Source organism: Meleagris gallopavo, chromosome 8 (genome assembly GCF_000146605.3).
Source record: "Meleagris gallopavo isolate NT-WF06-2002-E0010 breed Aviagen turkey brand Nicholas breeding stock chromosome 8, Turkey_5.1, whole genome shotgun sequence".
Classification (NCBI taxonomy): Eukaryota; Metazoa; Chordata; class Aves; order Galliformes; family Phasianidae; genus Meleagris; species Meleagris gallopavo.
Window position 1 is genome coordinate 33,961,373 of NC_015018.2, and position 26,506 is coordinate 33,987,878.

Consider the following 26,506-nt stretch of genomic DNA (forward strand, 5'->3'; position numbering starts at 1 on the left):
TGTTTTATTGTATGAATTAACCAATATTTGGAAACAAAGAGTTATTTCAAAACAGAAGTGTGGTGACAGTTAAAAATGCATTCCAATGGATTTTGGAACTGATGAATGCATGTAATCTGTCTGCAGTTTGGCTTTATCTTAGCAACTTACTTTTCCAGTGAAGCATTTTTCGTTAGATTTTTTGTTATTCTTCAACCTTCAATTGTGTTCTGAAGAGCTATCCATTCTGCTCTCTGCTCCCAGACAACAAAACGTGTGCTGGCACAGAGAGCTTCTGCTGCTTTGTGCAACCCCTGCTTGTTCCTCTAGCTTCTTCTATCACTTTTGTTATTTTTACCATTGCTTTCTTAAAGTCATTTGGAGGAAACCAAACGTTTTTATGTGAGACATTTTTCTGCTCGTACTGGAAGCAGATTTCCCAGCCAGAGCCTTGAGACTGGAGGTGGGAGGCCTTCTGCAGGTCATAGCACTGGTAAGGCTAAGGATGGCATCCGGGATCACAGAGTCCAGCAGAACACGTCCACATCCTCTGTGCTGTGTGAATGCAAAGTACAGATGAATGGTGAGATGAAGGATGAGAAACCTTTAAATCACAGTCAGCGATGTCAGTGGTGTGCTCAGGACAGCTGTGCACCCAGCAGTGCACGCTGAGCTCCAGCCAGCCCTCACACACCCTGAGCAGAGCCACCTGAGCTGCCCGCTGTGTGCTTCGAGTTCCCAAATCCCAGCCCCCAGCTCTGTGCTCCCCCTGCAATGTGAGATGGGCAGAGGAGTGAGAAAGGCCTCAGCAGCTCGTGGCATGAATGGGTTTTCGTGCCTTTGAAGCACCCCTCGGACAGTATTGAGCAAGACGCTGACGCACAACCCGTCCTTTGACGTCACGTGGCGGCAAACCCACATTTATCAGAAATGTTTATTGACCATAAACCTGATTGTAGGGTGGTCACAGGGAGGTGGTGCAGCGCTGGCCATGAGCAGCCCGGGAGAGACCCCCGCCGTGCCCACAGAGGACACCGACACCCGGCGGTGATGCCAGCCCTGCCCTCACACGTCTGCTTCCCTCCTGCAGGTGGGTGAGAAGATGTAGCGGTGGAGGAGCAGCACCGCAGGGGGACGCGGGGCCGCACCATGTCGAGGAGGGGCAGCAGCCGCGCCAGGCCCGACGCCTTGGCTGCCCTGCAGGCCGCCAACGAGGAGCTGCGGGCCAAGCTCACCGACATCCAGATCGAGCTCCAGCAGGAGAAGAGCAAGGTGCGCACCCCTCCCACCCCTCACAGCCCTCTGCCTCGCGCGCAGCCAGCTTGAGCGTGCCTCGGGAAACACGTGGCTGCAGCAGAGGGGGTTGAGCCCCTGTGCGCAGTGAGCTGACCCGTTCCATCGCGCCCTGAAGCGGTTCCCCCTGTGCCCTGCTCACAAACCAGAGCCGCGGCCCCACACTGCGACACAGCCCTGCAGTGCTGGGCCCGGTGAGCCGCCAGGGCACAGCCCCGGTACATGCCGCGTTGCCCTGCATGCACAGCACTGTGCTCTCCGTTAATCTGCACCAGAATTTGACACTGGAGGCTATGATTCTAATTTTTAAGGAAGTTTGCAAAGGCAACACACACACATCCAGCAGCAACCAGTAATTCTGTGGTGAAGCAGAGTCTGCAGCTTTAAGAACAAGGACACCCCTTTCCTTCCCACTGCCATCCCCTTCCTAATACAGGGGTTCTGATCATAGCTTCTATTCAGTTCCTGCTACAGTTTTGAACCGAAATATCATTTGACCCTTCTGTGGTCGGGTACATTTTGTTATTTGCAATGCATAATTCATCACTGAAAAAGCACCTGATAAAATTCTGCTGTCTGGGGCTCCACAGCAGCTGTCGCCAGGCTTTCTGTACCTCCTTGCATGTGCAGACAGCTCCATCCAGGTCTGTGCCTGAGCTGCCCCATGGGATGTGTCAGGAGGGCTTCTTCAGAGACCCAGCCAGAAAGTAAAGGGCTCAGACTTCTCTGGAAGGTGCTGGCTAATTCTTAGATGTGTATTAAACATAATTCTGTCCATAGCTTGTGTCACAGACATGTTAGTCCAGTTTCTGAGCATTTGCTTCATGCAGTGTTTGGATATTAATGCTTAGTTCACTTGGGTTTTGTGCTTCTTGCAAAAATTTATTACGTTTACATGTTAGCTAATGCTTCTCGGGCACTAAATCAGGCAAATTAAAGTCTCTGAGACTGCAAGGGATTATTAAAATATACAGATATTAGCACTTAGGCTGACTTCCTGACAAAGTCTTTTCTACAGAGCTGTCAGGATTCCTTTTCCTCTATTCACAAATTACTTTCTCCCAGTTCTCTGTAACGTTGCAGTTTTCCCTTTGCAGCTGCAGTGTTTAGTTCTATAGAGTGCTCTCATTTGGGAGACAGACCTAGGCATATTCTTAGCAAGGAAACCTTATTGTGTCACCATGGGAAGACAAATGCAGCTTCACGAAAAAGAATTGACCTGACCTTTTTTTCCCAGTAAGTAATTGTAATGTACTGAATATTCACTTCCTAATCTTGGCATTTAAATATAAGCACAGACTGATCTGATAAACAACTTGGAGCAGAAAAGAGAGCAAATGGAATTGCACTCCCTGCCCCTGAGCAAACCTGCTCAAAGGAGGTGGTCACTTATGTAAATGCCACAAGTGCTACAGCAGATACGTGCTGGGAACACACTGCAGTGCAATGCCTGCCACTGTGCCAAACCTGCTGCCACTGAGGTGGATATTTTCCCTTAGGACCTCTGGCACATTGGTACCCCAGGACATGACTGGTGGCTGCTGCCAGCAGTACCAGCTCTCCCAGTGCGTGTGCAAGTGTAACCCTCCATGCACACAGCTATATTCACTGCTACAATGGTCAGAATTAAAGGAAAGGATCTCTAACCTAGTGCCTCATTGAAGTGCAGTGGTTCATAGCCACAGCACACAGAGGACCAGTTGTATTTGAAGGGTTTTATCCATCGCCACCACCTGTTTTGGTTACGTGGAGCTACACTGGCTCTGGTAGCTACAAGGTGAACATTTGGTGCTTCTGTGGGAGGGGATGGATCCTGTTAGGGCTGTGACAAATGTGATCCTGGTGTTTCTGGTGTGCCTGGAATCACATACGGCACTGAGACCCCCGGCTGCACCGGGGTGCAGCTGTGCTCCTGACAGCCCCATCAGAGCCCCAGACCTGGAGTCCAGCAGCACGGCAGATGGGAAGCTCAAAGAACCTTTCCCACAAATCATGAAGGCCTTTTCCTTGAGGAAAAGGGTTTTGTATTGTGCATTTCGTTCAAATGAAATGCCTCGAGAGAGGAAATTTCTCTTTTTGAAGTGTACAGCACCAAGTGAGGGGGAGCAGTGAGGTCTGCTAAGGGATGGGTCTGATGCCAGAGCAGCCAAGGCAGTGCCTGCTGATCCCATTGGAACCCAAAAGCTCTTCTGAAAAGGGTTCATAAAGCACCTGAGATAAAAGACATTTGTACTTCTGCATCAATAGCACCAACTCTCCCAGGCACAGACGTACAACATTAGATCTGATACAATAATGTGATCTATATCTGTCCTAGATTATCTCAGAATTTCTGGTAATCATTTTGTTCGTAAAAATGCTGCTCTTGTTTGGTTTTCCATACAGGTCAGCAAGTTGGAGAGAGAGAAGAATCAGGAGGTGAAGCAAATCAAAGAGCACGAACAGCACAAAAGCACAGTGGTGGTCACAGAGCTCAAAGTCAAACTTCACGAAGAGAAAATGAAGGAGCTCCAAGCTGTTCGGGAAGCGCTTCTGAGACAGCACGAGGCCGAACTGCTTAGAGTAATAAAAATTAAAGATAACGAAATCCAGAGACTCCAGGCCCTGCTGACTGCTGTGCGCGACGGGGCTCCTGACAAGGTGAAAACCGTGCTGCTCACAGAGGCCAAGGAGGAGGCCAAGAGGGGCTTTGAGGTAGAGAAAATAAAAATGCAGCAGGAAATTTCGGAACTTAAGGGGGCCAAGAAACAAGTGGAGGAGGCTCTGACTATGGTCATCCAAGCTGACAAAATTAAAGCCGCAGAGATAAGGAGTGTGTATCACCTGCACCAAGAGGAAATCACCAGAATTAAGAGGGAGTGTGAGAGAGAAATTCGCAGGCTGGTATGTGTTGCTATCTGTATCCGTGTCTTTACTAATGTTTTTATTATTGATAGCAGTTAAATGAAAGTGCTGGGCTGCATTAAATGCATGAGGATAGGCAACCAAACTTTTGGAGATCCATTTTCTGACTGCTAATAGTGATGTCAAAATGTCTTTTTTTAAACCTGCTATGGGATGTTTTTGTATGGAGCTTCTTTTTACCTCTGTCAGTGCTTATTGGTACAAGTCATTTTTCAGATGTGAGGAACAGGCCTTTTGTTGCCAGCTGTGTGAGGGGAATCCCACAAAATAGCCGTGCTTTCAGCCTCCTGCAGTCTTTCATCCCTTTCCCCCTTCTCTTTCCCCACCCTTTGCTCCTCACTGACCAACTTCCATCCCTCCCCATCGCTGGTTCCTGTAAACATTCCATTACAAGCTGTATGCAGTCCCAAAACGCTATTTTCTCCACATCCTAGAGTTCTGAGCCCTACAGCCTGGAGGTGATGACCCCACCACTCTGCAGTAAGCATAATAAAACTCAGCAGGAGTTCTCCCCTCTGTGTCCCCCCTCAGTGGCTTTCCCCCAGGGCAGACAGTGACAGTCCCTCTCTGTGGATCCATCTGAGCCTTGCTGCATCTGTGTGTTTCAATCAGCTCATCAGACACTTTGGGTCTCAGCTACAACAATTTGGATCTGAAAAGCTACACACCAACAGCTTCAGAATATAAATCCAATGGACCTCGAAGCTAGTTGGGGATGTTAGAATGTGCCGCTTGAAAGAAAAACAGGAGAATTCCCCATGGAAGGGAAGTCTTTGCAAGCAAACCCGGTAGCCACCTCCACTTTCTGGAGTTTGGAACAGCTCCTCCTGCTCTGGCAGCTGGCCGCTTGCCTTGCCATTCCCCCACAGCCTCTGAGTGCAGCACAGCCCATCTGCAGGACTCTCTTAACCTTGCTACCATTCCCAAGAGCACGGGAACAAATTTAACACCCGTACTCCAATGTGGTGTATTTTGGGTTTTCTTTCAGTATTTATTTGATGCTACCATCTTTTGGGGTCTGCCACGTTTTTAAAGATATGCAGTGTCTCAGGATAAACTCTTTTTCTAGAAAAATGTCTTCTCTAACCCATTCTCACTTGACAATTAAGAAAGCTAAGTCAAAGCCAACTAAACAAGCACCAGGAGAACAATGGCCCCATGTGAAGGCAAGGCAGTGTGGTCTCTCCATGGAACGCCCTGCAGCACTGCTCACCCTGTACTCCGCCACCCGCTCCCTCAGACTTCACATTGCTTCTTCCCCTCATATATTATTTTCTTTTAAGAAAAGGATGTTAAAACAATTTATAACCAACTGATCTGTCAATGCTGTTCAAATATCCTGCAGTGTAAATAATTCTTCTCTAAACATACACTGCCGGATGCATTGATTTAATACATCACAATGAAAGGATGGCTAATGTACATCCTAAATAAACTTAAGGCATTACAATAAAATCCATGCTAATGGCCTCTAATGTAGAAGTTATAAAATAAATATGTTCTTAGTTATGAAGAATAGAGTGATTGAATGTCATGTTTTCTAAATTGCCTTTGAAAACCAAACTTTTTTTATTCTTGCTTCAATGAATCAGATTATCTAACCGTACTAATTAAATTACATGATGCCATCGCTTTACCAGGCCCTGAGTGCTTCCTGAATGACATTAAGCACTCTCTGTTCCATTGACTTGGCCACAATTGGTTTCAATGGAGCCGCTGGCACCTCACGGGGGAGGGCTGTGATGTTCCAGGCTGGTGTGGTGCTCCAAGGAAAACTCTGTTCTTTATGAAAGGGAAGCACTTCTCAAAACCCTCAAACTATTACTGCAAACCAGTTTTTCTGGCCCAGATGCTTCCTAGATGTTAATGTAAAAGACAAGAGTCATATTGCAGACTGTAACAAATCCGTATGGCCGTGTCCCTTCTGGTTTTAGTAAACTTCAATTTTTAATTTGTACATTTCAAAACAATGTAAAACAGCAGATACATGAATTTAGATGCATTCATATGGCCTCCATCTGATGCCACCCCACTCAGGAATGCGGGAGCTTTGCAGGGCTGGATCTGACACAGCCCATCACCATCCATAGAATCATAGAATGGCCTGGGTTGCAAAGGCCCACAGCGCTCATCCAGTTCAAACCCCCTGCCGTGTGCAGGTCACCAACCAGCAGCCCAGGCTGCCCAGAGCCACATCCAGCCTGGCCTTGAATGCCTGCAGGGATGGGGCATCCACAGCCTCCTTGGGCAACCTGTTCCAGTGTCCATGTGTGAGCAGGGGCATTGCTGGGCATGCTGCTTTTCCTGGGCACGTCACAAACATTTGGCTGGAGTTCAGTCAGTCTGCAGTAGAGTCCTTCTCTGGCCACTGTTGTCCCCCCGCATTCCCTACCTGCTGGCTGTCCCCTTGCACACCCTAGCTGCTGTCTGGGACACGATGCAGGCAGGCAGGATGTTAGGGAATGGCTCTGCTGCAAAGGGCTGCTCTCACTGACATCTCAGCTGCTGCTCATGGAGGGCTGCCTTTCTTTCACCGTGCCTCAAATGCAGGTGTCTGCAGGATTTGCAAAGCCCCAAGAACATCACAAGTAGAAATTTCCCAAGCAGGGAAACCTACATGTAGGTTTTAAAATCACTGTGGAAATAATACATTTTAAAAGAGCCACGAGGCTTAAGGCCAGCTAAATGTGAAACCGTGCTAGGAACTGCACTGGAGAGCACAAAGAGAGGACAACACATCGTGCTTTGCATGCAATTAGGTTTGCATAACTGGTCTCAGCTGTGCTCATGGATGGCACTGCTGCCAGGACCTCATCTTACCCTCCTCTTGATGTCTGTGTTGCAAGGAAGAAATGTGCTGGTTAATAATTGCAGTGAAATGCTTCCTTCCTTTGGTACTGCTTCCACACCAATTCCACTTTAATAGTGAGATGGCAGCATCAAATTGTTTTATGTGTTTCATGAATGTGAATTTCATCCTAAGAAAGGAAATGTGACCACTGATGCTTCCTCAGCTGTTCACCACGTGTTCTTTTAGTTTTTTTCTGGAAGACAGACCACTGCTGAGACACTGTTACAAATCCTTTGCATTTTCTGCTGTATCTTTATTCTTTCTAGAGTGTTGTTTTTGTAGTACCATGACTCTGTTTTCACAAAAATAGAGATAACCACCAACGTTCTACCTATTTTAAGCAAATCGTTCGATGGTGCATTATCTTTTCCTTTATGGATCCATATTGATTTCTATTGATCTCTTTGCTCAATGAGGCTGCGGACGCCTCCTCCCTGGAAGCACTCAGGCCAGGCTGGATGGGGCTGTGAGCAACAGGGCTGTGGGAGGTGTCCCTGCCTACAGCAGGGGGTTGGCACTAAATGATCTTTAGGGTCCCTTCCAACTCAAACCAGTCTATGATTCTAACTATTTAGATATTTAGCAGAAGGACCTCTACAGACATATCTGAGTCACAGTTAGCAGATCATTGCCTTAATGGGAATTCCTGAGAGCACCCATATTAATATGCGGCTGCACAGCTCCCGTTGTCAGCATTTTACAAAGACAACCTGCACTTGTTCCTGGGAGGCAGCTTCTGCAGGATGCAGGGACAGCATCACTGGAGAGACCTGTCCATATGCTGTGCCATTCTTTTCCAAGTTTTCACACTGTTTTCCAGATTACAGACAAAACTATCACAAAGCGATAAACGTATCAAATCCAGCCCTCACATGGCAAGACATTCTTATTTGAGCAGGCCATGTTTTCAAAATGCCCCTTTAAACTAAACGTGTTGAGTTTCAGAGCTGCCTAAAACCTTGTGTGTCCAGGATGCACGTGTTGTGCCTGGAGAACACAGGCACTTCAGTGGATGTGCTTTAGCAATCTCTTGCTTCCCAGATCCACTCCCTGCAAGCACTTCGGGCCACCCAGAGGTGTGCGTGTAATTAATGCTTCACAGTCGCACATTATGTGTATGAGCACAATGCAGCTGTGAAGGGCCTGAGGTCGTGCTGCAGCACTGCACACAGCTGCAGGCAGACCAGTGTTCCAGTGCACAGCCACTTGTCCTCGGGCAGCCCTGGCCCCGTCCTGTCTGCACTGCCCCGAGGAGCCCAGGGCTGCCCTGCTGCAGAGCTCATTAAGGAAATCACTCATGGAAAACTTTCGGAAAGAAAAGCCTTTTGAGCATTGAAAATGTTCAATTTTTAACTTCTTTCTCTTAATTATGAATCTTTTTTTTTTTTTTTAATCCCTTTTACTTTTGTTGTTCACTGAAGTGATGAGGGGTGTTCTGAAGTGGTACTGAAACTGCGGGTTGTCTCCTAATTGCTTTAATGAAAAACTTCTGAAAAGTTGGGATGGTCTCTAGAAGCTGCCGGTCGGCCACACGTGCATGCACAGTGCTCATGAGTTCCTGAAGCAATGCTGGGTTTGTTCGTTGTCCATTATTCCTTGCTGCTGTGTTTGCAAGAGGAGGGTTTGTCTTCATGTCCAGGGGTTGGCTCTGTGGCAATGGTTGGGCTGTAGGGTGCTACGTACGGCCGAGCTGCTGCATGTGTGTGTGATTGTGTTCTGTTCTCCTTATAGATGGAGGAGATTAAGTTTAAAGACAGAGCAGTCTACGTGCTGGAAAGAGAGTTAGGGGTTCAAGCCGGGCATGCCCAGAGACTGCAGCTCCAAAAGGAGGCTTTAGATGAACAACTGTCCCAGATCAAAGAGTCTGACCGGCACCTGGGCAGCCCCAAGCGGGAACTTCCTTATGCAAGTGGTGCAGGAGACGCTTCAGATCATTCGGGAAGCCCCGTAAGCACTTTCACGTGGTTTCACCTAAACAAACGAACGAGCAGAATGACCAAATGACACCAAATGACAGAATCTTGATGAGCGCACCGTGAGCAACAGCTTTCCCATAGTAACCCAGGGGAAACGGAGCGGCATTAATTTCTCGCTCTCGTTCATTAGCTGAATGTTTAACATTTCAAACCGAACCAAATTATGGGAGAGCTTTTGCTTGTTTGTCGTTTTGTTTTCTGGTTTCCTTTGTTTGTTTTTGATACCAGGGTGAAAATTTTCCTCTCTCTCTTCTTTCCTTTCCTTACCGTACCATTCCTCTACCACCTGCCTTAATTTGACCGTTTGACACAATTCTTGCCAACAAATGATGCAAATGCTTTTCTAACCAAGTAATGTATGTGTGCTAGCTGTCGGAACTGCTGACAATGTACTGTGCAAGCAGATGTGCAAGGCTGCTTTACAGAGGGAGGCGGGTGAAGGTGCCCGGTGCACAAGCACTGGAAGCCCCGCGGTGCTGCACTCCCTGCTCCTCCATCCTCACGCTGCAATTGCTTTCAGTGGGCCAGAAAGTCAATTAGAAGCCTGTTAACCTCTTCTTTCCTATCTCTTTTCTACAACACAGTATCCAAAACATTAAATCTTAGTCATCTTTTCACGATGTTGTTTGTTTGGTTTTTTTTAATTGTAACAACAGCACCTTTCTGCTTTTGCCTTAATTTGCTAACAGCAGAAAGCTTCAGTTAACTAACCTTGTATGTCTCACATTTGCCAATTTTCTCCATTGCTGATTCTCATCAAGATTTCCTTTGCAACAGCCTTAATTTTCTCAGTAGAAGTGTAAATAGTCACACATGAGCAAAGCGATCTGTTTTGTTCTTTATCCCAAGCCTCTCCTGCACCTGTTGAATGAGGAATCATAGACCTCCTGAAAGTGCCACCGGGACTGAAAACACTAATTTGCTTCTTTTGATTTGTGCTCAACTTCTGCCAAACATCAGAATAAGTACAAGAGGAGGAAAAAATAGCACGTCACACCTGTAAATAGATGTAACTTTTCTCTGACTCTGAATGAGAACACCTACCTGTATTTCTCTCCATTTATGAATTGATTTAAGCATTTTCACTCAGATGAAGTGCTACCCCATTTGCTTTACGAGTGACTCTATAGAACCCAATAAGGGCCACAGCTTTATAGAAGAGAGCTTATGCAATGGTATAATTGCATGGAGTTTCCCCATTCGTATGTCAGTACTTCTGATACCATCTTATAACAAAGTCCTCGCTGTGGGTGACGTGTCTGAAACACTCAGTTCAACAGTGGCATACATCGGAAACACTGCCTTGTTTTTTTATGTTTTCTTTTCTATTTCCAAGTTAGCATTTGCCACCTTGTATCTGCATATACATACTTTGCATTTGCATACTTTGTTACATTTTCACTCTTGCCTTTCCATCGGTCCCATCTTGCAGCTCTCGGTAGTCAGTTCCACTAAGGCGTACCTTACACTCTTACATCTGATAGTGTTGAAATATTTGGATTCGGGATAAAAAGGAGGCTGAGCTTTGAATAGCACTGCTATTCCATGTGCACTTAGGAGCAGTTATTTGCAGTTGATCTTTGTTTTAGGAACAGCAGTTGGATGAAAAGGATGCCCGGCGCTTCCAACTGAAAATCGCCGAGCTGAGCGCGATCATCAGGAAGCTGGAGGACCGCAATGCGCTGCTGTCGGAGGAGAGGAACGAGCTGGTGAGCAGCTGGGATGGGCACTGTGCTCTACAGCACACCGATCACACTGATTTGTGCTTATAAAACAGTGTCTTTTTTAAGAAGGAATTGGCAAGAATCGTCACCTCCCCTACAAAGACAGGCTGAGGGAGCTGGGCTTGTTCAGCCTGGAGAGAAGGCTGTGGGGTGACCTCATTGCAGCCTTTCAGTACCTAAAGGGAGCCTACAGACAGGAGGGGAGTCAACTCTTGGAAAGGGTAGATAACAGCAGGACGAGGGGAAATGGTTTTAAGTTGAAGGAGGGAAGATTTAGTTCTCTACTATGAGAGCGGTGAGGTGCTGGAACAGCTGCCCAGAGAGGCTGCGGATGCCCCGTCCATCCCTGGAGGTGTTCAAGGCCAGGTTGGATGCGGTTCTGGGCAGCCTGAGCTGCTATGAAATGTGGAGGTTTGTGGCCCTGCCTGTGGCAGGGGGAGTTGGAGATTCATGAGGTCCCTTCCAACCCAAACCATTCTGTAATTCTGTGATTATAATATTTTCAATAAATACATTTAGTATATGGTATATTTGTTGCAAACCTCACAAGTGAGGAACAACCCACTCCCCAATGGGCTATACCAAGAGTTTCCTGATATATTCTGCTACGTATTAAGAGAAAGTACTGCTACTATGGTAGCGAAAGAAAATGATTAATATATTTGATAAAACATAATTGTTCCTGAGGTGTCAATTCTCTCTTAATTTTTCAGTTAAAACGTCTCAGAGAAGCTGAAAGTCAGTACAAGCCCATCCTGGACAAAAACAAACGCCTCAGCAGGAAGAATGAAGAGCTGTCACACGCCTTACGTCGAATGGAAAATAAATTAAAATTTGTAACACAGGAAAACATAGCAATGGTAAGTCTGGGAATGAGAGCCATCCCAGAATGGGCAATCCATGCCCAAAGGGCAACGTGGCAGCATCACAGCTTGTGAGGTGGTTGGGAACTCCTTCTCCTTTCTGCTCTTTGCTGTGATGTCCTGAGTGGTTTGTGGCTTCAACTTGTTTTCTTTTACATCACATGCTTTATTTTGGCCTGACAGAACAATAGTTCTGGAGAAAAGGGACTGTGTGAGCTTTGTGGATGTTGATCAGATGGCTGCTCGGTCACAGAGCGCTGTTACAACACAAACACAGAGCAGTTTACTTCAGCTTTGGCTTTTGTACCACAGTCACCCCATCACCCAAGGGAGCCCACACCTGCTGTGCTCTCCCTTCCCCTCCAGCGTTACCTCCAGCACTGCTGGCAGCCATGAGCAACAGCTGTTGGTGGTGACACTCATAGATGCCATCACCACGGGGCCAACCTCAGCCCCTCATCATCGCAGAGCACAGCAACCCGGGCTGCAGGTGGATACGAGTAGTGCACAACACAGCAAGCAGTGCTGGTGGCCACAGCCCCCTGAGTTGCCTTCTCCAGCAGGAGAATGGCCTGGGATGTGGGCAGAACCACAGAACCAAGGGGCAGCTGTGTGCACAGCTGCTAGATGAGTGCATTAATAGCTGGGAACGGGAAGGGCTGAATGCAGCTCTTCAGCAAAGCCTCTGGATCGTGTCCTCTTTTGCCATATGGGTTTCTTTCAGAGGCAAAGAGCAGGAGCGATGCGGAGACCGAGCTCCTTAAATGACCTCGACCACAGCCAGGAAGAAAGAGAAGTGGATCTCCTGAGACTACAAATCATCGAACAGCAGAATATCATTGATGAGCTCTCCAAGGTAAGATGGAACAGTGCCACGCTGACACGAGGCCATCCAAGGACACATACAAAGGAAGGGAAGCCCAAGGGAGGCCACGTTTGGGGTGCTGTTCTGAGCGGGCACAGCAGCAGAGGGAGCACAGCTGGTGTCTGTGTGATCAGTAATCACTGACCTGAATCTAGGTTATATGTGGGACAGCATCTGGACAGAATCCTTCCGTCCGTGTAGTGCCTGCGCAGCACAACCACTGCAGTGCTCCCAGCACACACAACACCAGTGGCCGGATCCTGCACCAGCAAAGCAACCTGCCCAGGTTCCTTCAGCCAGAGCAGCATCAGGCCAGAGGGCAGTGCTGCATAAACAAGGGACACATTCTGCAGCTCTGTGCTCTGGTCTTCTCTTCTTTGCTAACTTGTGCTCTGTCTTTGAAAAAAGCAGATGAAAGTGTGTCACATACTGTGGTCAGACCACTCCTCAAGAAAAATGTGTTTGTTTTATTTCTGGGTTGTTTTTCTTATACATTTTTACTGAAGTTATTTTATTCTTTTTTTTTTGTTAGACCCTGGAAACTGCTGGCTATGTGAAGAGTGTCATGGTACGTCTGAGGCTAACTTTACCCTCATCTTTTTACATATTTTAAATGCAGGTTGTGAAAAGCACGCAAGGGACAACATTTACTGTCACTTTCCTCCCTTTCTGGGCAGCAAAGTAACTCAGTGTCTGTCCCAGTGCCGTTACCACTGAAGGCCCCGCCAGCAGTTGTTCTTTGGACAACAATGCAGTGCCAGTGTGGAGCAGAGCTCTGCTGGGAGAGGAAAGCTTTCCCCACAGACGGCAGCAGGGCCAGCTCGTCCCAGTGTCACAGCACGTGGTGCCCATCTCTGGGACAGCTCTGCCACATCACAGTGTTTTTGGGTGGATAACCCAGCCTTGCCTCATCGTATCCACAGCAGCTCCCCTACAGGGTCCTGCACAGCTCATCCCTTTGCTGTTGGTGGTGAAGATTTCATTAAGTTTAGCCACCAATATGTACCAAATGTCTGTACCATTTTGCTTTCCATTGCTAAGTGTGCAGCAAGGCTTATGTTGCCAAGCAAAAAACAAGCATTTGATTTTTCTCTGTCACTGTGGATAATGCAGAAGGGACACACTGTTGGTGTCCCAGCATAAGCACACTCTCCAGCAAAGGGCTGAGGTTGGGCAGTGGGAGAGGATCCTTGTAGGAATTCATGGCTCTTCAGCTCCAGAGTTTGCCTGGATGTGCCATCCAGAATAATAATAATAAAATAATCAGCACAATAAAAAATTAATAGCACTCTATGAAGAGAGTCATCATTACCAGCAAAGAGAAAAATTGGCTGGCAGCAGAATAGGCTCAGCCCCTTCATCAGAGTCACTGAGAGCTGCACATCCTTGGGGAATGCAGGCGGGTTTGGCTTGGGCTTGTTGTTAATGTTGCTGGTTTTAGATGTGTTTGTTGCGAACAGCCTCAGAATTCTGAGCAATTTGGGCAATGATATGCATGCATGGCACCGAGCAGTCAGAAGACTGGGCTCTGTTTTTGTCCCAGGGCAGAGCCTCACTGCATGGAGCTCCAGAATGGGGCAGGGTGCAGAGCGGTGCCTGTGCTGTCCTGCGTTTGTTTTGCTATTTGGATTTTCACGACCATGAAAAGCGTTTGTTTACTGTAAACTCAGAAGATTGGAGAGAAAATAAAACCTGTCCAGCACTGCCATCACGGCTCTTAGGTTGCCTCGTGGCTATGAAAACTGCAGTGGTTAACTTAATTAACAGCTCTGTATCTGGCTCTTTCAGGAACGTGATAAGCTGTTAAGGTATAGGAAGCAAAGAAAAAAAATGACAAGAATTCCTAAGGTAAAAGCAAAAAGCAAAAAAAAGGTTGGTTTGTGATGGGCACGGTGGGCACAGCGGCTCTGAGGGCTGGGGGAGGAACGGGGTCTGAGTGCAGGGCCCACAGCAGGCTGCCCCGATGGCACAGCCTGGGGCAGGGCTGGGGATGGTGTCCAACGGGGTGTGTGCACCGAACCCCACAAGCTGCAGGGTACGGAGAGGATTCCTACAGCCCTCCCAAGCCAGGCCCAGCGGCTGAGTGCAGGGCACGGCACGAGGACACACTGACACCTCTCTCTGGCCAGAAGCCGGTGGTGGAGACGTTTTTCGGCTATGATGAAGAAGCCTCCTTGGAGTCTGATGGTTCCTCTATCTCATATCAAACGGATCGGACGGACCAGACCCCGTGCACCCCTGAAGATGACCTGGAAGAGGTATTAAGGAGCTGCGTGGTGTGTTTTGGGCACTGAACCCTGCTGTTACCGTGCAATAGAACTCCTGGTCTGTTCATTTCTGGTCGGCTCTGACCACAACATTACAGACTGGTGCTGATGTCACACTGGGTGTGATGGGTAATGTTTCTGGGTCTCAGGTTTTTGGTAGCTTCACAGCTTTTAGCCAAACTGGAAATACTGTTATCCTAAGAACACTGGATCTAGAGCGGGTCTGGAGAGGGGAGGTCCCAGGAGCCAGGTGCCCTGAGGAAGGCCTGCTCCCGTGGTTCTCCTGCACTCAACCCCGCTTCTCCTCTGTCATCCAGAGCTTGGCATGAGTGCAGCCATGAGCTGTGTGACCGAGCTGCCCTGGGCTCTGCAGCCAGCACGGTGCTGGGGAAGAGCTGGCTCCCTGCAGTGCTCTGAGAATATGGCTTTGCTGGGACTCTGAGTGTGTATAATGAAGGGAAAGGATTGTTTCCAGCACTCTGCACCTCTTCCCTACAAATGCACTGTATATGTGTATGCCAGCCCTGTTCCTCAGCTTAATGAGAGCCTTGTAATAAACACAACTTGCTGACAGTGACAGCAGCCATTGCAGGCCATGATAGCTGCGGTTTTTCTTCTGTCCCTTTGACTGTTTCATGGGTTCTAATCAGATCTCTTGGTTCTGAAAAGGAACTTAAACAATGATATTTCTATCCTAAAAGATACAGAAGAGGTTGCCAGGTGCGAGCTGCACTGCAGGAGGCCGAATCTATTTTTTGGAACCTATTTATTTTTCACTCTCCTACTGCCATTTCCCCCCGTGCTCAGATAGCTCTGAGTTTCTGCACGCACCCAGTGTCATTTCATCTCATGTAGAGTGAAATATTGCGGTCAGCCTGGCATGGAAGCACACAGTGCTGGATGTGGTAAGGAGGGGAAAGAAGATGAAAGGTGCTCTTCCTGCTGATGTCACCATTTCTGCAACTGTTATCTCCAGATTCCTGTTTTAATAATTGAGATGTTAGGTGTGGGTCTGTCTGCAGACTGGAAACCTATTCATGGTGCAAGAAAGCTGTGGTTTCACCTTTAAATGTGATGGCTTTGCCTGGTTAAGTAATATAGGGTCATCCAGTTGCTAGTGTATGACTCAGATGGAAGTCTTCATCTTCTCAAAGAGGGGGAAATTCTCTCCATTTCTTTTATATAATTGTATATTTTCTCTTAGTAAGGTGTATGCAAGAGGTGTTTACTGGACAGAAGAGGAATAGCGTGAGAACACACAAATAAGGTCTTCAGTGCTGCACTTCCCAAATTGCATTCTAATAGTAGTAACTTCAGCACTTCTAGAGAAAGCAATTATCCACTCATTTCTTTTTTTTAATTTTAACTTTTTATCTCTCATTGCAGAATAATAATAATAATAATAATAATAATAAAGCAACTGGCACAAATCAGGTTTGTTTTGAACAATTTCAGGGCATGGCCAAAGAAGAGACAGAACTGCGGTTCCGGCAGCTGACGATGGAGTACCAGGCTCTGCAGCGCGCATACGCCCTATTGCAGGAACAGGTCGGAGGAACATTGGATGCAGAGCGAGAAGTTAAGGTCTAAATGGCTTATATTACATGCACTAAAGGGCTGTTGTTGTGTGCACCGTGCTCGTTGTACCTCTTCACACTGCAGGGTGTCAGCTGCCTTCTGGCACCTGGCTGGGCTGTGGATCGGGGGTCCCCTGGGGGGGTCCCGTTCCCATCCCCCACCTCCCCCACCTCCCCCCACCCCACCCCCCCCCTCCCTGCCCCAGCCCACTACAGCCTGCGCTGCTTGCCGAGGTGAATTCGTTCTGCTGTTTTCACCTCTTGATCAGATTAAGAGAAATTCAGCCAGATTTTTTATGGGAAATCCTTAAAATTAAGCTCTCTTTCTATAAAAATCCACTATGGGTGACCTTAAATGCATAATGCCTGTTACTCAGTTCCTCTGGATTCTAATTATTTGATTCTTCATAATATGGGTTATAGCCCCAAAATTCATCTTCTTACTGAGGTTTCCAAGTGCCCTGTGCAGCTCTGCCTGTCTGCCTGGCTCACATGGCCACGCAGCTTCATCGCCTCTAGTGGCATTTCCTTACCAGACGTCTTATCAGACGTAGGACATTCTGGTCATGAGGAATCTGCTCTGTGCTACAAGGACACAGTGTGTCATGCAGCTGCTGGGGCACAGAGTGCAAGGGAGAACACAGCCAGTAAGGGATAAGCGCTGCTTTCAGCTGGCAGTCTGAAGCCTAAGAGAACCATGAGGGCAAAGCAAGAAAGGATCATTTTCATTTGCAAATGATAGGATAAAGAGCAGATAAGTGGTTTGAGAAAAGAAAATGTTCTATAAACATAGCATTTGATGAATAAAACAGCTACTGACAGTTCCATGTACTCTCCAGCAAAAATGCAGGGAGGTGTTGGATATTTAAGAAGGAAGCTGTGAGCGTGGTGAGAATGACATACCGTGCAGTAAGAGCAGAAGGAAGGGCACTGAGTGCACAGGGAGCAGTGCATGCTGTCAGTGTGCCCCTGCTCGCACAGTGTGCTCCCTGCTGCGCCCCACATCGCTCCTTGCACTGGTTTTCATGGCGAGACGAATGCATGCATTGCCTGCTGGTGTCACCCACCTCGTTCTGGAGCACAGAGGGCTGCCAGCTGCACCTCCTGTGGTCGGCTGGAAGAAGCCATGTGTCCTTTCCCATTCTTGTGCCTACACACCGGGATGTTTATCTAAAGTCTTAAAATTGTCATGCCATCTTGTAGGCTTCCTTTTACAACGAGTGACCAATGCTGTGTGCTTAGCCCCGAATTTACCCTGCCATAGAGCTGTTAAAATTATTTGTTAAAAGGATTTGATGTTTTAAGCATTTTCCGTATCTGTGCTAGCTTTTGGCTTTTAGGGAAAGTTGTATTTACTTATTTATTTCTGTGATGTTTTTCCCTCCTCTCCTACAGACACGTGAGCAGCTCCAAGCAGAGATACACCGATCCCAGGCTCAGATAGAGGACCTGGAAAAGGCCCTGGCGGAGCAGGGGCAGGTAATGCTCTCAGCCCCTGCCCCATCCCAGAGCAGCTGCAGTGCAGGGTGGGCAGGGAGAGTGTGAGGGAAGGATGGCCATTCTCTAACAAAATGTTTGGTTTGCATGCTTTACAGTAAGCTTTCATCGCCAGCTTTCCTTGTAGCTCGTTAAGAGTTTGCTATGTTGAAGGAGGGATAAGATGGGGAAGCTGTCAGAGCTGGGGTGGGAGGCGGTGCCCAGTGCCAGCTGCTGGCTGCCTTCCCCACGTCCACAAACCTGACTCCCCATGTCCACAAACATGACCAAAATTTAGCAGGAACTGGATGGCGAGACACAGCCCTCTGAAAGCAAACATTTTTTTAACCTGAAAGAGTCCTTTTTAGTCATTACAGTTTTTAAATTCCATTTGTACGCTACAGACTTCCTCAAATAAGATGGAAGAGTTGCTCTGTTGCATCACAGGCAAATAACAGAGTTGCAATTTCCTATGCAACATCATTCCTCTCTGTATGTGTGACTTAATGAACGACGTGCTGCTGTGCTTGTGCCAAACACTGCCAGTTTTCCCCCATACTATCAACCATTTGTGTTTCCCAGGACATGAAGTGGATTGAGGAGAAGCAAGCACTGTACAGAAGGAACCAGGAACTTGTGGAAAAGGTGCCCAGCACTTCTACTGGTATTATTCAAATAACATCTATTGCTTACGGAACGCAGAAAGTGGTACTAACGCATATTGCTCTCTTGTACAGATAAAACAAATGGAAGCAGAGGAGGCTCGCCTGAAGCACGATGTGCAGGATGTCAAAGACCAGAACGAGCTCCTGGAGTTCAGGATCCTGGAGCTGGAGGTGAGCTTGTGCTGCAGGGCTCTGAGTGTGCTGCCCCACACCTTGTGTGTCACTGGGGCTGGGGCACCACGGCTGGGCCCGTCCCAGTGCCTTGTTGCTGTAAGACAAAGCGCTCAGCGAAAGTGCTGACGAGAGGAAAAGGACCCCAAGTTACTGCCAGCACAGCCGCCGTGCCCGTGGCAGGGCTGCTCTGTCCAGCTGCTAGAGGCAATCCTGGTGCGTGTAACAATAACAAGAGTGCAGTAATCAATCGTTCTTTCAGGAGAGAGAAAGAAGATCGCCTGCTATCAACTTCCACCACGTTCCCTTCACGGAGGGGAAAAGCCCTCTCCAGGTTTACTGCGAGGCAGAAGGTGTCACAGTAAGGATCCTCACGTCTGGTTCTCCTTCCTCTAAATCAAATCCGACACTCTGTTCTGACTCCTGGTTTTCCATTCCTCTCTTGTTAGGACATAGTAGTGGCAGAGCTGATGAAAAAATTGGACATTTTAGGGGATAACGCCGTAAGTGTATGTTCCTTTAATATATTGTGCATGCTTTGGTATGCATTGTCCTGACGTTTATTGTAGCAAAGCTGCTTGGGTTGCAATGGCCAAAGCTGTCTGCAGAGCAGGCGCTGAGCTACACGCCATGTGTTCCCCAGCTTGTCAAGGTTTTTGTTGATTGCCTTCTTACAAGTGCTGCACAGGACCTCGATACCACAGTATTGCTTCTAAATTGCCAATGAATGGTTTAGAAAATACTTTGAAATTTTGGTTTTTTGTGCTTCTGTTTTTTTTTCTCGCCGCTGCTCATACATGGTTTGTTCTCTGCATTTGCTTTGCATTTCCATCTTAACAGCTGCGTGTTTTAGTTTTGTCTAATACCAAAAACCTTTAAATGGAAGCAGGACATTATGCAACAAGTTACAACAGCAGTAGGAGAAGAAGCAAATAGTAAGAAGTATGAAAGGGTTTCACCTGTATCAAGTTGAAATGACTGTGGACACACACATCTCATGTACACCCACACACGTGGGTAGCAGAGGCACTGCAGCTGCAGGTGGGTGTCCCTGTGCATGGGGCACGAGGAGCAGTCAGAACAGCACCTCTCACTGCTCAGACCCACCCTCTGCCCTGAAGCCAGGAGATAGCGGAGGAATCAGAAGATACTGAAGTAATTGGCGATATTTACTGCTGCTGCGATTAAGGATGCTTGTATTGGCAGAAGCGTGACAAATCCTAAAATCCTCGGGGTGTGAAGAATAAAAGCATGCGCATAAACCCAAGCACCAGTGAGTGAGGCTGACCCTGGGAAAGGCAGAAAGATGAACCCTTGTTCATGTCAGTGCCTGCGGGACTGGAAGCGGTGACGGCAGGTCAGTCCCACGCCCAGGGGTCACCTCCCAGCCTGCTGTTCCAGCCTTGTGCCCGCAATCACACCTGTTGTGCATGCAAGGAAAGGCCAGGGGCTGCATCTCTTCTCTAACAGCACGTCCCACAGAGCTCAGTTTTGTGTGGTGCAGCTGCTTTTATTCCCTGCTGGACAAAAACAGGATCTGGCGTCTGCATCTTCTTTCTTAATGCCAGAGTTTTAGAAGAACTCCCCACCTGTGTGATCACCATTCAGCATTAGTAGTTAATTACAGCTGTTCCTACAGCAACACTGCGTTACAACGCTGTTTTTATTTGCCTTAGTTTATTGTTGCTTGAACACATTTAATTTTGTATTTATCTCACACAGCAGTGGCCCAGTGCTGGGTTGCTTGCCAGGCGCCGGGACTTGTTGTAATTCTGCTCTGATCTTGTGCAGAACCTGACCAACGAGGAGCAAGTGGTTGTCATACAAGCAAGGACAGTTCTCACGTTGGCTGAAAAGGTAACGGCTGCGGAGCTCCACGCTGAGCCCTGGTGCTCAGCACAGCTGCTGGAGGTGCTGGGGATGATTCCCTGTGGGGCACTATACCCAAATGGGTTCTTGTCAGAACAGAGAGAAAATTCGAGCCATGTGCACGAACTGTTTGTTTTAAAAAGCTATTTAATTAGGAAAATGTTGGAGGGCAAATGGTAAACTTTGCACTAACGATTTTTTTCCATCACCAATTCTTATAAAAGTGAAGCTGTCACAGTAGGTCCCATCCTTCCCCTGTCAATCAGTGAAGCTAGCTGCACGTTTGCAGTGCACTCTGCACTGCACTCTCAAGTTCCAGTGAGGGCTGACTGCTGCCCGTGGCTGTGTGCCCCAGCAGCCCCCAGCCTCTGCCTCAGCCCTGCTCTGTTTGTGTGCACAGTGGCTCCAGCAGATTGAGGTGACCGAGTCCGCACTGCAGCAGAAGATGCTGGATCTGGAGAATGAAAAGGTATGGGAACGGGGGGTGAGGGGGGTGAAACTGCAGGAAGGCAGGAAGGGCAGGCACAGCACTGACTGCACCTCCCTGTACACCAGGAGCTGTTCAGCAAGCAGAAGGGCTACCTGGATGAGGAGCTGGACTTCAGGAAGCAGTCCTTGGACCAGGCGCACAAGGTGAGGACCGGGCAGTGCCAGAGGGATCCATTTCCCCCCTTAAGGTGTGTGCTGTGCTGTCTCCAGAAATGCTCTCTGCTTCTGCCACTACTGCTCATGGAGTGACCCAAGGACTGCGGGTGGAATGCTAAGCAAATCCTCTGTGCCCTGATCTCATAATGAGCTCCTTAGGGACGGTGGTCCTTGGGTGTGCATGGTCCCTGCAGGATTAGGACCTAAACGTAAAGATGTTAAACACAAATTTAAATTTAGCAGAGGCTGTAGTTAATGACAGTGCTTTTCTTTATAAGACAGAGATTTTAGCCTAGACTTTCTCTTAGATCTTGGATTATGGTCTCTGCCACCAAAATACCTGGAGATATTATGGGATTCTGCACACTTGAAACGAAACTGCTGTTAGGTGAGGTTCATTGCACACACTAACGGATCCTACCTTTCAACTACCTCCTCAGCCGTTCTACTTTCTCCCGTTATGAAAGACATAAATGCATACACTGACCTATAGATTTAGCCTATTCTATTAAATCCTGAGGACAGTTATGCTTCCTGAGAAGCAATGGGTTTTTATGCCTCTTTTTTGGAAACCCATTATCTATTCAGATGTCAAACCACTTGGGAGAGCTTTCAGTACACTTTTCAGTCCTGTGTGGATGACTTAAGCCTGGTTTGGCAAAATGCTCAGCTTGGTGCTCTTTATCTGCCACTCAAGCAGAAGGAAGGAGCATAATGAAGTGAGTCTTACTCCGTGCAGAACTGGCTGAGGATTATCTGCACTTCCCCATATTCTCAGGCAGCGCAGTGGCTTTCTTCGTGCACAAATGCGGGCTGAAAGCAGCCAGAAAGCTTTGTTCTTCCCTGAAATTCCAAGGGTAAAAGCCATTTTGATTTGTGTAACTTGTCTCACATCCATGTTCCCTTTGTGCTCCCCAAGATGAGCTGCTGCTAATCTCCCCCGCAGCCACAGCCAAGCCGATTACCAGCCGGAACCGCCACGCTTTTTGCACGGCTTTCACTCCCTTGGTTGCTGCTGATGATTTTGTTCCAAGAAACACTTTGTCACACAGAGTACAACTGCCCCGAAGACAGTGAATTTCTCAATTCTTTCCATTTTATTCCCAACTCAATTTAAGCAGAGAGGTATAATGGTGTTTAAGCAAGGTGTGAGGCCCAAAGTGTTCCCAGCAGTGGGGTTTCGTTAGGGCAGTTACGGTCAGCCAGCTTGCTGGGGTTATTGCTACAAGTGGAAGGAGAAGCTTCGTGTATATCCCACCATCCTTGCAGAGACACAGCAACGACTGCTGCTCTCACCCGTGTCTGCAGCTCCAAAGTGTAATTCCTTGTTATTCTTGTAAATACGAGTGTTACTCTGTCCTGACTCTGCTAAGTCATAATAAGGCAGCAGCAACAGCCACCCCAGATGGAGCAAATTGCTCATTTTGAATTCAGCTGAATTAACACAGCAGACATCTCTGACATTTTCAACCAGCCCAGAGGTTCCAACCACACTACTTCGTCTTTTCCCTCTCTCCGCATGGCCGTCCACCAACTCCACGAAAGCAGGAGCTGACGCCCCCCGTTTGGGTGGCACACGGAGGGGCCGGGGCCTCCCAGCAGCCACACAGCTCACAGCCCTGCAGCACGGGGCTCCCAGTGCCCTGCCCTGCCACTGAGCTCTGCGCTGCCCCGTGCAGGACGTAGCACACCGCCCTCAGCCCTCCCCTTGTCCTACAGAGCAAGGATGACCAGTTCCCCACAGAACCCTCCCACGACCCATGACCATGTTGAGCTGACAGCCGTATATATTATTTTTGATTAGCAAATTCTGGAATTAGAAGCCATGCTCTATGATGCCCTGCAGCAAGAAGCTGGAGCCAAAATTTCCGAACTTCTTTCAGAAGAGGAGAAAGAGAAACTGAAGAGCGCAGTAGAGCAGTGGAAGCGCCAGGTGATGAGCGAGCTGCGGGAGAGGGATGCCCAAATCCTGCGCGAGCGCATGGAGCTCGTCCAGCATGCCCAGCAGGTATGTGCTGCAGTGGGCAGGCAGCACTGAGGGCAGGGGCACGGTCAGATCCATGCCGCCCCTGCAGGGCTGCACCGGGGGTCCCTGGTGTAGGAGCCGGGTTTGGTTTGCCTCGGAGCATCCCTTGAAATGGCATTCTGGCTTTCATGGGTTTGTCACACGTGGTGCGTGATGCTGCACTAACGGAGGACTCATCTACAGCTCAAAACACACGTTTGTTTTTTAGAAGAGATATATGCAAGTCATATCCCTGAAAATAACACATCTTCTGGGTACGTTTGTGTTTGGTTGGTTAATATATTTTTCTTAAATTTTAAATTGAACAGAGAATTAAAGAGCTAGAAGAAAGAATTGAAGGCCAAAAAAGACAAATAAAAGAGTTAGAGGAAAAGGTAAGGGAATGCAGATGAAGCAGCTGATACATGATGTGTGTATGTCTGTATCTTCATTCCATCTTTGCTAAGAAAATAATCTTACAAAAACTGATGTTGTGCATAAATTACCTTCTCGCAGTTCTCTCCCTGTGCCCAAAGCTCCCACCTGAATCTCACACAGAAGCAGCTCCCACGTGCCCAGCACCACTTCTCCTCCTACAACTTCAATGTTGGCCAAACCATAACTCAGATTCTGCCCTAACGTAACCCTCATGTGAAACATCTATTCCTAGAGCAATTGCCAAGAGGGAACTTGTAGAATCACAGAACTGTAGAATCATAGAATTTTAGAATAGTTTGAGTTGGAAAGGAGCTGTAAGGACCATCTAGTCCAGGCCCCTGCGATGCACAGGGACACCACAGCTCCATCAGTGCTCAGAGCCCATCCCCTGCCCTGGGCTGTCTGCAGGGACCACCCCCACTCTCTGGGCAGCCCACGCAGTGCCTCACTGCCCACTTCTTTCTTATACCCAGCCTAAGTCTCCCCTTACCACAGGCACAGTAGTTGTTGAGCTGAACTCTTGCCTAAAATCAAGCTCCAACCTTAGCAGTGCGTACCTTTGAAGTATCAGAAGACCTCAGCTGCTGACCTCCCTGCCTGCCTGCCCCAGGCTGCAGCTGGGCCGTAGTTCTCCATGCCCCAAGGGATGCAGGTAACTGCCTGCGCTCAGCAGAGCTGGCTCTGGGGTCACCCCGCAGTCAGTATTGCTTCCCAACACAAAGATTTGTTGCACTGTCTGTAACCATGGCTTATTCTCAGCTAAACACACTGTAAAATCTTACTCTCTTTCTTCTCTTCCATTTTTTCCTCTTTTCCCTCCCCTTTTCAGTTTTTATTTTTGTTTTATTTTTCTCTCTAGCTTTCATTCTTTGGTCATAGCCCTTCAGGCCAAATGCAGAAGGTAAGCACTCGGCTTGCTTGGGGTCCCCTCCTCTTCCCACGAGGCACAGAGCCCACCCAGTGCTGCACAGCCCGCCTTGGCTGTGTCCGTGCACTCTCCAGGGCTGCCCAGAATGGAAGTCCCTGAAGCCTTGAAGTAATGTGTGCCCGAGGTGCTGCTGGGATTACCCATTATCTCATGAAAACAGGAGAAAAAAGGCCAACCCATTTGTGCCTGGAGCGGTGGCAGAGATTGCCACGTTGGCCATGAGCAGCATTGGAAGGAACGGTCTCTGTTACTCACGGAAGCCAATGGGATATGACACAAATTCTTTTTTACTGGTTGTATAATTTAAACAGATATATGCAAACCTTACAGAATTTTTGTGCGTGTTATTTATGAATGGATTTACTTCTCTTTGATCCACATTTTAATATATTTTTCTTGTTTCAGCCTACTGATGAAACTGGAATTTCTTCTACTGTTGCTAACTGGAAGATGGCATTGGTTGCCAAGACAGAAAAAGAGACATTGCAATGTCAAGAAACCCAAATATATCTTGTATTTTGCTGCTGGAGATGGAGGAGCAAGCCTTATGACCCTTTCAGACTGAAGATGAACCAGGCTGCGTGGGAACTTCTGCACAGGTGGGGTCTGCACCGCTGAAACCTCTGACCATGGATTTTCAAAAGCTGGAACTAAGCTGACAAAGAAGAAAGCCAAAAACCCCTCCTTCTACTAACAGTTATGGGCTTCTCCCAAGCCTGTCTCTGCTGCTTGGAATAACTTTCAGTGGAGGTCCTCGCTCTGCTGCTTGAAATAACTCAGCTTTACCTAAGGAGCAGTATACTAATTCAGATAAACTGAATATATTTTAGTTCCCTGCTAAGCAGGTAGAGAATTGCTTCTCTGTGGAAGTGACTATGTCCCGTTTTATATGTCAGTCGTTTATATTTGTGATTCATAGTTATTTACAAATCTGTCTTGAAGGAAATTTATAGAGAGAGCTCCAGATGAATAACTGAAAAGATAAATGTGAACTACGAGAGTGCGTTGTGTTCCCAGGCATTTCATCATTGCACGGGGTCTGCCCCATGGTTTGCTGACTACCCCACAAGCCCAGGATTAGGGGAAAAACACGAAGCTCTGTTTGAACCCTTCAGGAAATGGAATTGTACTTGGCTCTGAGCTTTCAGTAGGCCATGCTGCACAGCACGATGACAAAACTGGCATGCTAATTTGGAGTTTGCTATTCCTGAATGATGCTAAACGGCCCAACGCTGTCCATTCAAACGTTCAACTTGAAAAAGAGTGAACCTGAAAACACATCATCCCTGATCCCAGTGTGGGAGGTGGCACCGCAGGCACAAATACGCAGAGCGTGCGGCCCGAGGCCGGGCTCGGAGCCAGGAGAGGGAAAACCTTCTATAGCAACAGACGAAGGAGGAAGAACCGCAAAGGAGTCCCACCAGTACTTTGCCAGATGGGAACTGGGGCCAGGTGTGCAAATCCGGACCTGCTGGTGGATGATAGGAGCCGCCCGCTGTTCCTGGAGCCCCAGCAGCACGGCTGCAGGAGCAGCTCTGCCCATCGCTGGGAGCACCAGGAGGAACGCGAAGCCAAGGAGCTCCGACAGGTAAGGCAGAAGATTCCTAATAGCTGATTTATTATATAATTACATGTATGACTTCCTTCGTAACTACGTGGCTGTCGGTCTGACTCACTCAACCTATTTGTGATAATAACGCAGAGAAAAAATTGAATAGTCCAAGGTCTTTATGTAAATGACTTATTTATTTGTCTTACTTCAGTCCGTATTTAGACACTGAACTTCAGTATGAGCACAGTTGTTTTGTTGTTGGTTTTTTTTTTTTTCAAATCAGTGGTCACTCCCAAAAACAGAGTCCATCAGGATCAGCTGGGACGCGTCAGCCCTGAAGGAGCCGCACGCTGCTGCCGTGCCGCTTCTGCAGGGCTGCCGCCCGCCCAGGCGGCCGGACACACAGCGCAGGGCTGCGGCTGGAAATCATCGATCCGAAACGGGGCCGCCCCAACCCT

General features: G+C 47.9%; 1 protein-coding gene across 11 annotated transcripts; it reads left to right on the forward strand.

The window, feature by feature from the left end:
• On the forward strand, positions 1-26,497 carry JAKMIP3 (Janus kinase and microtubule interacting protein 3). Of its 11 annotated transcripts, none has more exons than XM_031554557.1 (22): positions 1-1,251; positions 3,658-4,155; positions 8,759-8,974; positions 10,593-10,712; positions 11,441-11,587; positions 12,315-12,446; positions 12,988-13,023; positions 14,244-14,303; positions 14,585-14,713; positions 16,178-16,306; positions 17,695-17,778; positions 18,358-18,420; positions 18,513-18,611; positions 18,874-18,972; positions 19,061-19,120; positions 20,403-20,468; positions 20,881-20,949; positions 21,036-21,113; positions 22,930-23,133; positions 23,460-23,525; positions 24,428-24,469; positions 24,902-26,497. In XM_031554557.1, exons 1-22 carry the CDS (start codon positions 1,129-1,131, stop codon positions 25,112-25,114), a joined length of 2,733 nt encoding a protein of 910 aa, XP_031410417.1. In that variant the 5' UTR covers positions 1-1,128; the 3' UTR covers positions 25,115-26,497. The 11 variants fall into 11 exon arrangements, with proteins under 11 accessions (XP_031410417.1, XP_031410412.1, XP_031410413.1 ...); XM_031554552.1 differs by having other exon boundaries at positions 24,398-24,469; positions 24,902-24,989; XM_031554553.1 differs by having other exon boundaries at positions 19,061-19,114; positions 24,398-24,469; positions 24,902-24,989.
• The last annotated feature ends 9 nt before the right edge of the window (positions 26,498-26,506 follow it).